We start from the raw sequence: 12,974 nt of genomic DNA, 5'->3' as shown, positions 1-12,974 counted from the left end.
CTGTACCTATGTGAGCACTTTCCTACCCACCTTCCTCCCTCTTTTCCATGGGCATCAATGGCCTTTTCTGTCATTTAAGTTGGATAACAATAATTAAACTGGGAGTAATTAGTTTCAGTTCTATTTAACTTTGAAGTTTGAAGTTTGTTTCAAACCTGAAGAAGGATTCATGTACACTGAAGCTTATCTTTGTATGCGAATTATACTATAATTTGTCCCATACAGATGATCTCTAACACATTTTGTCTTAGATTTGCATGTTAGCACAGCATTACTGGTAAAATATGGTCTAGCAGTTGGAGCACAGGCCTGACAAAAGGGAGCGTGGATTTGTTTCACACGTGCTACAGACTAGACAGGCATATTTAATCTGTAGAGCTGAAGAAACCTGGGCACTATAAAAACCTGAAAAAAATTGATGTAAAGAACACCTTCCAGCTGTAGTTAATTTTTGTGCGCAACTTGCACCATACAGGACGCAGCCTGCTGTGCTGTTTGACATCGCTACACTTTGGATGGCACGATATTTTGGTCACGTCCTTTTGTAGAGGAATCTTGCATATAAAATCAGGCTAATCTGAAAGGCTATGGAGCTACTAAGTGTATTTCCTACCCTGGGAAAAATAACTCAAAAGTATCCAATTCAGCTTTAACAGCTTTTTTCTAAAAAACCTCATGCGCTAAATATTAACGGTGAAATTTTGCTGAATTAGACGGTGCAACCCAAGCTGTGCTCAGCCCATTCGCAAGGAGCAGCAGCCAAATCCTGCCATCAGGTATGCATCTGCAGCACACCCGCCCTTCAGTGGGAGTTAAATGTGCATATGCGAGGGTGGAATTTGGCTCTCAATTCTTTTGGCCTTTTGCAGTTATGAGTGAGCCCAGGCCTTATAGATGTGGCTAAACAAAGGGAGTCACACGTGAGTATCCCAGAGCAGAACTTACTTGGCTCTTGGTGCATGAATGTCAGTGCAATGTGTGGGAGTGAAACGGATTTCATGTCCGTGCTAATGCTTGTGTGTTCAGCAACTGGCAAATCGCCCACTGTTATGGTTGTATAAGCATTCAAAATGCCTTTTTTTTCTTTCCTCTTTTTTCTCTCCACTATGCATTTAAATGCACTGAATGCCTCCCTTCTCACTCCGCCCTTGCACCCAGGATGCTGAGCTTGTCACCAGCCACCCTTTTGTTTGCAGCCACCCTCTTGGCACTGTTGTGCTCAGCAGCCCAGAGCACTGCGCCCTTCTCTGCTGGGGCAGCTGCTGCTGCAGAATGCGTGCACTGTCCAGCCTGCTGTGTTAGAGCTGTGTGGCAGAGTGCTGCCCCCGGGGGGGTGTTCTGCTCTGACAGAAATCTCTCCAGATGCATCACCATGAGAGGGGAATACAGAGAGGAGTAAGAAGACAGATCTAGGGATAAATCTAAAAGCAGCAACAAGGTCGTTGAGTACTTAAGACAAACACTGTACATATCTATGCATACAGTTATCTGGATTTTTTTAGCTTTTTGTGTTGTAATATCTATTTTTTTGTTTGTTTGTTTTAAGAAAAAAAAAAGAAAGCAAATTTTTCAGCAGTCAGAAGGATTTTCTCGTGATTTTGGTAATCTACTGTGCTAGAAATGGAGACTAACTAAAATGTAGAAAACAGCAATTTGCATTAGCATTGTGAGTTAAGTAAAATACTCCCAATATTCTTGCTGTGCAAGAATAAAATGATTATTTAAGTAGGTCAAATGACTTTCTAAAATCAAATTTTTATGTGTAGCAAGGAGACTGTAGTGATTGCATCTAATTTGTTTTCAAAACTGTTGGATTGGTGAAGGTCAGCAGCTTACATTTTGCTCATGTTTGGGGCTTTGGGGCTCCTGGTTTCCCAGCTCTCATTCAATTTGATAATGTTAACTTAAACATTCTTTCATTGACTTGAACCTGATGGAGCAATGGAAACAAAGGAGATGTTCCTTCTGCACCTGCAGAAGAAACTGCTGCTTTCAAGGCTTATTTAACACATCTTAAAAAAATTCTCTTCCCAGTTGCTCAGCCAAGGACTTCCTATAGAGCTTTGGCAGCATAGACTTAGAGAATATATATTTAGCATCCTTTTTCAAAGTAATCTAGAGTTCACCAATCCTGTGTTTTAAGTTTAGGTTTACCATAATTTAAAGCTCTAATTGAATACTTAAAAATGCAGTATATCTTAATAAATGGAGAAAAAAAAAAGATTTAAAAATACTAAACTGTTCTATACCTGCTCTAAACCTACCATTTTTTTTTTTTCTTGCATTGCTAATATCACTGACTATGAGTTTAGTGGTGCTTTACAATGGTTGAAGAGGTGTCACGGTCATGCAGCTGTTCAGCCAAACTAATGCTTTTACTGCTTTCAGCAGCAGAAACAGATATTTACATACATAAGTAACAGTTTTCAGCTAGAGCTCTTAAATAGTGTGGAATGAGTGTTAAACTCAGGAATTCAGCTTGGGAGCCAACTTAACATGCTGCCTGCAGAGTATCTCTGCAGAGTCGATGGGTGGGAGAGGAATTTGTAGACCCCGGTTCCTGGCTAGGAACAGCTGTGGAATTGCTCCACAGAGATTACTTCAGCGAGAGGCCAGCTCCTTTGGCGCTTCATTATTTCCTGATCTCTGTGTTTAAGGGAGTTGGTACATCATGCATGTCCTAGGCTCAGCCCATCCTTCTTCACATGTTCTGCTCTGATGTAATATTAGGAAGTACTGTAGATATCATCCCAAGTCAATAGCCACAAGTTTCATTAAATGAGGTGTTTAGCTATAGCAATCTCATTGTGACTTTTCACTTCTGTGGCAGAAGAAATGGCAATAGCGATACCTTTCTCTGAAATACATGGATGAAAGCATTATAGATCACATGCTTTGCTGTGGATGGTAGGTGTCATTATCTGCAATTAACAGGCAGAGAAACTGAGGGATGGAAAAGCAAAGGGATTTCTTAAATTTAATGAGCAATCGGTCAACTTGGATTCTGTATATGGGAAACAAACTCAGTGTCAACTAACTTTACTTTACGCTGCCTGTAAGCTTCTCTTTTTAGCCATAATGTGTGCTTACCAGGAATTTTACAGTAAAAAATTGAAGAGTATGTAAGAGTAAAACGACTTGGCGTCAGCTATGAGAGATATTGAGTGCTTACTTCTCTCTCACATATGTCACTTAAAAAGCCCTAGAAAGTACTAGAAAAAAGTTGCCATATGTAGTTGCAGAGGGGTGGAGGCTGTGCACAGACCGTATCAGGACATACTTGTTAACGTTCCCTAACTAATTTGTGGGTAGATGGCTGGATCCAGTAGTCAATGGAAATACTGTTACTGACCTCAGCTGGTTTTGGCTTAGCAGATCTGATGACATCAGTGAAATATCTTGATTTTTCTAACATTTTCCATATCTTTCTTTCCCCCTTCCAGGAATGGGAGATGAAAAATGGAACATAAGTATAGCAAAACCACTCAGTTTCCATAAAGGCCTTACCTATTATGGACCAAGACATAGGCTGCAAAAGACTCATCCAAAAAGTGGTATCAAGTGATATGCCAAAAGAGGTTTTATAATTCTGTTAAGTTAATGGTAGCTTGGCGCTAATTTGCCTGTATTCCCTCTACTGTATTGCTGTGTAACTATGTGTGCCCCTTTTTATTACCTGTAACTCTTTATTTCCAACTTCATTGGTAACGAAAATGAAAACCAAAAAGCAAACCAGCCATAGTAAGTAAGTAAAAAGAGGCATATAGTTGCAATTGAAAGTTTACTTTGCTGAAACAGTATAGAGCAGCAATGTTAATTACGTTACATCAGATGGCCTGAACAGCACTGAAGATCAGTGTGTTCTTTAAGAATGATGTGAAATCATTTCAGATACGTGCTCTTGCAGGTAATACTGCCTCGGAGAGCTCTGCTTGCCACAGAAGTTGCTGAGCCAAGGCTTGCTCATTAGCAGTCACACTGCTGTCCATGTGGCAAAAGAAAACTGAAGAAATGTGTTCACGGGGTCATGACGTTCTTGAACTGAGAAGTCAGGAGCTCTTCATTGCCACTGGCCTCAATGGCAGTGAGAAACAGTGGAATGACACAACTCAGCTGTGAAGAGTTCTCTGATACTTTTTAAGACACTTGCTTTTGTCATTGGGAGATAAAAAGCTGCCATACTTGGAAAAAAAATGCTTTTTAGTACATTCTCTTTATTCCGAAGCACCAGTCATTTTCAAAGGTCACGTTGTCAAGCAATGATTTGTTCCTGACTTTTTTAAATGGCAAACAGGTATTTTTAGATATTGCTTCTTTTCTATACTTTTTGAAAAAGAAAAATAATTGAAATTAATCAACACATAATGGCAACTCAGAATAGGTTATGTGGTCAGTCTTTTTTTTTTTTAAATAATATAGTATTGTAAAACTTGAGTTATAGAACACTGCTGTACTTAGTTTCCTTTGTCTTTTCAGACCTCAGCTATTATTTTTGAGGAAGATGAGACTGAAAGGATGATAATTTTAAGGCTCTTTTTATAAACCTTTTTACAAGGAATTGGGGATTTTTCAGACAGGAGTCCATTTCTGTTTACTAGGAAATCGTGTCTTGCATTTTAGTCTGTAAAATTGTAGATATCTGTTCTTCTTTGTCTCTATCTACGTCACTCCTGCAAAGTTATGTGCAGTAAAATGCCAGCTGAAGTCCTTCAAAATCTCAAGATTGGCTTAAAAAAATCATGAGGGAGAAAAAAGTATATAATGAGTTGGGTTCTTTTAATTTATTCTGTGTTTTTTTTTAAGCCTTTGGAGAGCTTTCAATCACATTCTCAAGATTTTTTTCCTCAGCTGTGAGGATTAGAAAATTACTAATTAAAAAAATTAAAAAGTACTCATATTTTAAGATTATCAGAGATATTAGTGCTGGAATCTTGATAGTTACTTAAGACTTGCAAGTAAAATCACAGAAGTTGGCAACACAGTACTTATCAGCGATCAAATCCCGTTATGGTCCAGTGGTCCCGTTATGGACACCAAAGGACTTCCTGAAGGAACTGTTAGGATTGGCAAACCCAGAGCCCATGCACAGAGCTATCAGAAAGACCCAGCACTTAGCAGCTCCCCCAAATCAGGTGTATGCCAGGTGGTTTGAAAAGCGTGTCCATAATGGTGCACACAGAAGTGCTAAATCCGTTTCCCAAATGTGCCAGGCATCACATTGACCCTTAGCAGAGGAGAAATGGGGTCCAAGATTGGAAAAGGCTCTTTGCTTCCTGGGACTGTGCAATTGTACAAAGTGCCGCAGGAATGCAAATACTATAGGGAAGCAAGTGTCAGTGTGGTTTTCGTCGAAAACAGGATTTTTTTTTTATATTATTTTCAGTCATCTGCTTACTTATTACTGTAAGTGGAGGGCACATTCTATGCTGTATGACTATGGACTAAACATTACCAAGTTCCCATAAATATTAGCAGAAACAAATTTGAAGCAAAAATAAGTTCATTTAGGCTTTTTATTTCAAATTAAGTTATTTATTTGTATATTTCAATAAATATTTAATTTATATCTGTACATATTTATGATGCAAATTAGGCTTCTAGTAAACATTTGCAAGGATGTAACAGTTGCCATTAAGAAGTGGTCCCGCATCAAGTAATGCAGAGTAATCAAAAGCCAAATTCCTTTGAGTCAGTCTTATTTACCTAATATTAGTATTGTATCTTCCATATCCTTTCGCCCAACCTCCTGCAGAGGCTCCTTAAAGCCACTTCCCCACCCCGTACTGTGTAATTGCATGTCTCTAATGGTAACATTGCAATTAGCCTTTAGTGACATGTCTATTCTTTGTAATGGCCAAGGTTTTCAAAGGAGGAAACAAATAAACAAAAACCCTCTAGAAATAATCTCTCAATGGGCCACATCCAGTGCTGTGAAATATGTTCCATTTTTTTTAATAGTACTGTTGCTGTGCAATTTTTATAAAAAGCAACAGAGCTTGTATTTTCAATGTTTTCAGGATTTCAGGATCACCAGGCAAAGTCAGTAATAGAGCAGTATGACTTTTTTAAAATGAAATTTATTGTATTTTAAAACATTGCATTTCTGTGTCTTTTGAGAAAATGTTACACTTGTGCTTCCTCAACAAACTCCTGTTACTATACCAGGTGCTTTTCTATTTTTTTTAATGGGTGATGCTTTTTTAAAAAAGAGATCATAATCTTAGGGGATCAAATTTTTTTTTTTTTTTTTTTAAGAGATGATTGTGGCAATTTGAGTTTTGAAATGGAGAATACTTAATTTAGTATCTTTTTTTTTTTTCATTTAAGACACTTTCAAACTAATTGGCCCAGGCTGTATGTTGTAAGATAATGTTCTCATATTAAGAATGTAATTATTTGCTTATTGTATTTTTTAAAAAACAAAATCATATTTAAAAATTTCTGTGAAAAAAAAAGCATGAAAGAAACATAAAAAAGTTTTTGTTTTATTTTTGTTATTGGATATGTTGGCAGTGCCCATTATAATTGACTGTAAATATAGTCTTTCTACTGTATTTCTCAATGTATTTAATATTTTTGGCACACATTCATGGAAACTTCTGTAAAAAAAAAAAAAAAGTCCAAAACAGACCCACCTACAAATGTGTGTCTTAGTAGCTTCAACTAACTTTATGCCTTTCTAGTTTATTCTTCAGGAAGTCTTGCAGAGTGTGAAAAAAGACTGGCACCTGGTAGGTGCGACAGATACAAGACCATTATTAATAAAGTTACCTGTCATAAATAAAAGAAGTATTTGCATTGTTGTTTCTTGTTACTTGAAAATACAAAACAAAAAAAGTATATAAAAGTATATATATTTCTTTGTGTCACTTTTGTCCCCATTAAACTGTGCAATTTTTCTTCAACTTGAATACACTATATCTAAAAGAGAGCCCAGCAATGGAAAATGGTAGTTCAATGCATTTAGCGCTCATAGCAGAAGGTACTGTTTATCTAGTGTCACTATATCTGTTTGCTTAGATGTCAAACCAATTAATAAGATAGTGTACATTTTTATGTACAGCGATAAAGATTACCCCTGAGAAATTAAAGTAGATCAGAATCAGACTGCACTAATTATCAGGCAAGATAACTGTGATTGTAGCAATTCGTTATAGATGACTGAAAGATGAGATTGCATAATGATGTGCCATAAGTATTCCTTGCTGCTTTTCCTAGATTTAGCTCTCACCACCACCACACTAAAGTTATTACTAAATGTCAAGTTTTAGTAGAAAATACATTTCATCTTACTAAATTCATGGAAGCAGCCTAATTGGTTTCCTTTCTGTACTCACAACCTCTTTGACCTAAGGAGAAAAAGATGGTCAGCATATGTAAAACATGTCATGGTTATATAACTAATAAGAATTGTGTCACAAGTAGACACAGCTTTTTGTCTACTTAATCAAGGCTTGTAACATTTCACTACTCTTCATGCAATTAAAAAGCCTTCCACCTCAAAAGCAAAGCAAATTATTAATATTTCTATAGAGAAAGTAAGAATTTTTGTTTGTAGAAAAGATATAGAGAGGACAAAGTGTATATACATATTTTATGTAAAATGTATTTATTTAGAATAGCTGTAATATGTAATATATAGTATTATTACAGTATAATAATATATAAACAAAAATTAGAAAATTAGTATCTTAAGTTACTTAGGCTCATGGCCTAAAAATGCCTTATAAACGAACTTAATGGTGTTTTAAACTCTATGGTATTAAATTATATTTAATATTGTGTCTATATAGTTGCATACCAAAGACATTCAATGATGTGAAAGACCTCACCAACACCTTAGCTTACTCCATTGAGGCACTGAAATTAGAAGTATGGCAGTGCTTTAATGTTAGATTCTTTATCACCCCCATGATCTTTTCTAAAAAAAATTGTCTGAAAGTTGAGAATCATCAGACATTGCATGTACACTGGGATGTCATTAGTCATGAAGTTCTAAGAGGTCTGTGAGGCTGTTAAAAAGCATCTAGGAAAATAACATTCTGGTTGGATTTTTCAATACACTTTTGACAAGGTCCATCACAAAGGAATCTTAAATAGCTACTGGATAAAAGGAAAAGGCTTAGTAGGATAAATAACTGGTTGTTTTAAAAAAGAAAAAAAAATTACATAAATTCTTTTTTTTCCACTAGTCCTGAGCCTTGGGATCCCACAAGGCTGGGCTTTGGGCCTTGTGCATATCAGAATATTCAGAACTAACTAAAAAAAAATAGAAGTGAGATGAAGAAATTTGCTGTTACTAACTGTTTCAGGACATTAACACTAAAATCCAACTACAAGGATTTGCAGAAACTTCACCAGTGATTAAAATGTCAGAAGAAATACAATGTGAATAAATGTAGAAAGAACTGCCAAAGGTAAGAAAAGATAAACAATTCCACAAAATAATCCAGATAATTATGAGTGCTGACATAGCTCTGACTACTCCCTAAGATGATCATGGATCATAGTTAGGTCCAAGAAAATATCCATGTATTGCATAGTAACAATGATAATGATAACAAAACAACCAGCAAATACCCTGTGGTCTAAAAAGCAGCACAGAGTTCTAGACCCTGCCTGGTTCAGACATATGTAATATCACAACACACGCTGTCAGCAGCAAAACATCTTCAGCTGTAGCAATACGTCATCCAGGCACCACATGTCCCCATGACAAAGATAACACTCAAACAACTGCTGTGCACAAGAACTTGCACAAAGTGGTAAAAGAAGAAAAACATTCTGATATCTCCACTGACTTTTTTAGGATTTAACCAAAGTCTGGACACTGAATGGAATAAATAGATATATTGGTGATAGTACAAGAGCAAGAGAGACCCCCATCATACAGGGAAAAATATTGATACTAAAATGAAATCCAAAGGGGGAAAAAGATAAGGGCTTCTTCTGAAGAAAGAAATCTGGAGGAGGGGGAGGAATATGTTAGAAGGTTATAAAAAATGGAACCAGAAAGAGAGTGTGACTAGGGAATGAAATAGTCTGTGTCACTAATAGTACAAACTCTCAGGGTACCAAAATTAATGGGGCAGGTTCAAAACTACACAGAGGTACTTTCCCTCATTGCATGATTCAGCTGTGGAACTCATTGCCACAATGTTACGGATGCTAAAAGCTTATACAGGCCCATAACAATAAAGAAAATTCATGGCAGAGAAGAATGACTTAAGGCTATTCGACACAAAGCTACCACAAAGCTACCAGCTCTGCTGCAGAGAGGTCCAGCTCCACGGTAAATGGAACCTGGAAGCACGCACTGGGTAAGTATTATTGTATGCTTCGTCCTCTTCCCCTGCCATATTCCTATTGATAAATGAAGCTGGTTTCTCTCAGAATGACTATTTAATTTTTCCAACCACCAGTTACAAAAACATTCTTTCCCATAAAATAATGTATCATATTCTTTTCAATTTGATTTTTAATACAAACATCTATCTCAAGATCAAGACAATGCAACATTATTGCTTCAGAATATATTAGGTAATTGAAATAATTAGAGGAAAGATATTCCTCTTCAATGAGCTCTCCTGATGACAGGGAAATAATTTTCCTATTAGATTTTGCTTCACGCAGTAGAATTATTACTACATGGTCTCAAGTTGAACATAAGTGAAAAGCTTCATTCCTGGTTTCATTATTAATTTTTCAATAGATGATAACTGCTGTCACTGAATTATTGATTGGAATTACTACTTTTTTTAACATTTTTTTAGCATTTTTTTTTTTGAGGTCAGCTTATGGTACGATGAAATGATAAGAAAGGACCCTTTTATCATGTTAAAAATATACTGGGCAGCATTTGCAGCATTTTGCATCATCTTCTGAAAAACCATGAAGGTCAGAGTACAGTAACATTTTCACCACAGCAGCTGGAATCATATAAAAGCAAAGTATCTTTCAAGGCATAAATCACAAAAAGAAAAAAAAAATCAGTCTCTTAATGGAAAACAGGAAAAAATATTGGCTGATGTTTATGACTCAGAAGTTTTATTACAGAGACATAATTCATGATGATGTTGAAACCAACTAGACTTCAAAATAACACAGCAATTAATATGGCTTTGAGGAGGACAGCAAAGAAAACAGAAGTGAAGCGATTATCTTATCATTTTTTCCATGGCAATTGGTTTGTGAAGTAAAGTAGCCCTTTAGGTTAAATGCTGGCAAGTTTCTTGAGGTGGCTCATTTACAGGAGCATCTTGTCTCTGCCTGTTCTCATTTCTGTCCTTTCCTCTGAAAGAGCTTGTGGAATATCATTAAAAATAAGAGGGTTTAGGGTTTCTTTTGGTTTTGTTTTTATTTATATCAGAGCATGGAATTTGGAAAATGAAACAAGTCACTTGAGATTCAACAGGCTGCATTTTTTTAGTGATAGATTGTAGTTTAAAGCCTCAGCTAGCCACAATACAGGACTAGAGAAATTGAAATGACAATCATCAAAATGTCTTCAAGCTGAGCCGCTCAAGTAGGGAAAGCCTCAAGCTCATTTCTGAACCCAGCTTTACATTTAGCAGGATGTGCCATGGGGTAGGATGGGGTAGGATCCCATTCCCCATCCTGCACGGCTCCTCTAACTGCTTTGTCTTCTGGCAGTGACCATCAGAAAGTGCTGAACTAGGGCAGAGCATTCACCCTAAGAAAATTAAGTGTTTTTTTTTTTTTTTTTCCTTTCAGTTGTTCCTTTGCTTTTTATTTTACCAGCTTCAGGATTTCACTGGGACAGCCAATCTGCACAGCAGCAACCACCTATCAGCAAAACCAAAACTGTATTACAGCGGTAAATCTGAGCTAAGTCTGTAGCAGGCCTCGAAGTTTTAAACCAGGAAGGAATTTCCATATTGCAGGGCTGCACAGAATATTCTGGCCTTAAAAGTACAATGACTTTAGCAAAGAAAGACAGTCCTTGCTAGGATCAGTCACAAGAGAGCACTCTGAGAGCTGGGGCCAAATCCTTGCATACAGCTAGCTCAAGGACAGGTTTGGATTTGCCGACCCTTCAATTTTGTAAGGAGGATGCAGCTCCTACATAGCACAGGCAGGAAGTGAGTGGGATAAAGAAAAGACAATACAAGTAATAAAGAAAAAAGGAGTAAATAAGAAGTAAGTAGTGTGTGAAGAAGCCAAAGAAAACAGAAAAGATTGAAACAAAGACACAGGAAGGTCAGAAGAACACACAGCTTTGTTCTATTTATGGCTGTTTATTGCTGGGAGATCAAGGTTAAAACCTGCTGAATTCTTTCATTCGTTAGCTAGACAGAAATTTTCAGCCTTTGATTCAGTGGCATTCTAGAACATTAACTTTTCTTTGGCTGTAATTGCATGGCTTTCTTCTCACCACAGAGTGTCACCCTCACACCAGTTATACCGCAGCTCAACTCCACTAGGGGAAAAGGCAAAAAGAAGAGGTCCTGTTCTGACGTGCAGGAGGATGAGATGAGGCTTTGCTGCAGCCTTACCGTACAAGTTTGCTGCTAACGACTGACAAGCCTAAGCGCCCACAAACTCTGGGGAGTGCTAAAACCGTTTTGCCTCCACAAAACCCATAAGCTGCTTCACAAGAAAACAAAACAAAACAAAACAACAAATAGTTTAGAACCAAATTTTATTAAAGAAAAACCTGTAGTGCAGGTTCTCGGGACAAATGCATACCTTTGGATGCAGTGGAGTACACAGGTACGTATACAGTAGTTTGCCTGCTACATGTTTGGAAGCTGAAAGAGACTGTGATCAACTGCTCTGCACAGTTCATCATCATCATTAGAAGTTGTCAAAAACTTGGTTGTGGACCACTAACAGATACTTGGTTATGTGTGTGCACTACATATTGCACAAGACTTCTGATTAAGCTATTAATTGTGCAATTGAATCACAGTTAAGTGTTACATTAAGCATATTCAAACATATATTTGTTTTTTTCTTCTCAAAAACAGCACGTCACTACAAAACTGCCATTAAATGTTACATATTTACAAAAATATACAAATAACACTTTTCCCCATTTACGACAATGCACCAGTTATGGATTAATCTTGTTCTTCCCTTAAGTCCTGATATCGTATACAAAGAAACCTGGTCAAAGTCAAGGTCTCCCAAAAAAAAATAAAATAGGAAAAGTCTTGTATGGATTTCACAAATACTAAAACGTGCAAAGGCAAAAGGAGAGGACTGCACACTTGCATCTGTTAAAGGTATGGACTACAGCATACTGATTACTACTAAGAGCCTGTACCTGGACTGGAAGGGCCTCTTTATCAGAAATCCATTTAGAAACACAGTGTTAAGCATTTGTAGATCACACTCTGAAAAAAGCAGTTGTGATTAGTTCAAAAACTAAGCACTGCCTTCACTGTAATTAGCTTATGTGTATACAAAATACACGCGTGCTAACCATGGGAGTAGGAATTACAGGTGAACATCAGTCGCTCACCTGTGTGCATACAGATGCAGTGAGATGACAACTGATCTTAGCCTGCAGGTAGATTTCAAATCCACTGTGGATGAACAGTGAGCGTTCTGGAACAAAAGGTTTACCTGACAAAGTCTGTGAACCTGCATGGCCATAAATTAGGGCAGAATTTGGCCCTGTGGGGCCTAAAAAGTAATGCTGTGCATGAACAACATGGCAGTGAGGAACGCTTTTTGAATCTTCACAACTAGCATGTCAAGCCTACTTCTTACTTCATTGGCTTTTCTATCTTTACCAAGAGCTGAAGCTCTAATTAGCCTGAAGATATTATTTAAGCTTGGTTTGAATGTCTTTTTTCCCCTTTATTCCCATGGGCAATGCCAGCAAATCTATATGATTTATTTGTCCAAGTCAGGAATGAGAGATTTTGGACCCGCGTGTGTTGGAACAGCCACAGATGCAGTGTAAATAAGGCAGCATAAATCCTTTACTCTTAAAATGGAAAATT

At 37.1% G+C, this 12,974-nt stretch overlaps 1 protein-coding gene across 6 annotated transcripts in view; it reads left to right on the top strand.

Moving 5' to 3' along the window:
- The window catches only part of AFAP1 (actin filament associated protein 1), a 116,486-nt gene extending 112,777 nt beyond the window's left edge, over positions 1-3,709 (top strand). For 3 of the 6 annotated variants that reach the window (XM_040556913.1, XM_040556909.1, XM_040556914.1), the window contains one exon: positions 3,444-3,709. In XM_040556913.1, coding sequence (XP_040412847.1) covers positions 3,444-3,470 — 27 coding nt within the window. In that variant the 3' untranslated portion in view covers positions 3,471-3,709. Of the gene's footprint in view, positions 1-713; positions 777-869; positions 921-3,443 lie in introns of all 6 variants that reach the window. The other 3 variants (XM_040556912.1, XM_040556908.1, XM_040556911.1) reach the window with 2 other exon arrangements.
- The last annotated feature ends 9,265 nt before the right edge of the window (positions 3,710-12,974 follow it).

This window comes from Cygnus olor, chromosome 4, assembly GCF_009769625.2.
Source record: "Cygnus olor isolate bCygOlo1 chromosome 4, bCygOlo1.pri.v2, whole genome shotgun sequence".
NCBI classification, from domain to species: domain Eukaryota; kingdom Metazoa; phylum Chordata; class Aves; order Anseriformes; family Anatidae; genus Cygnus; species Cygnus olor.
The sequence above is the reverse complement of the archived record's forward strand: the minus strand, read 5'-3'. Positions and strand labels throughout refer to the sequence as shown.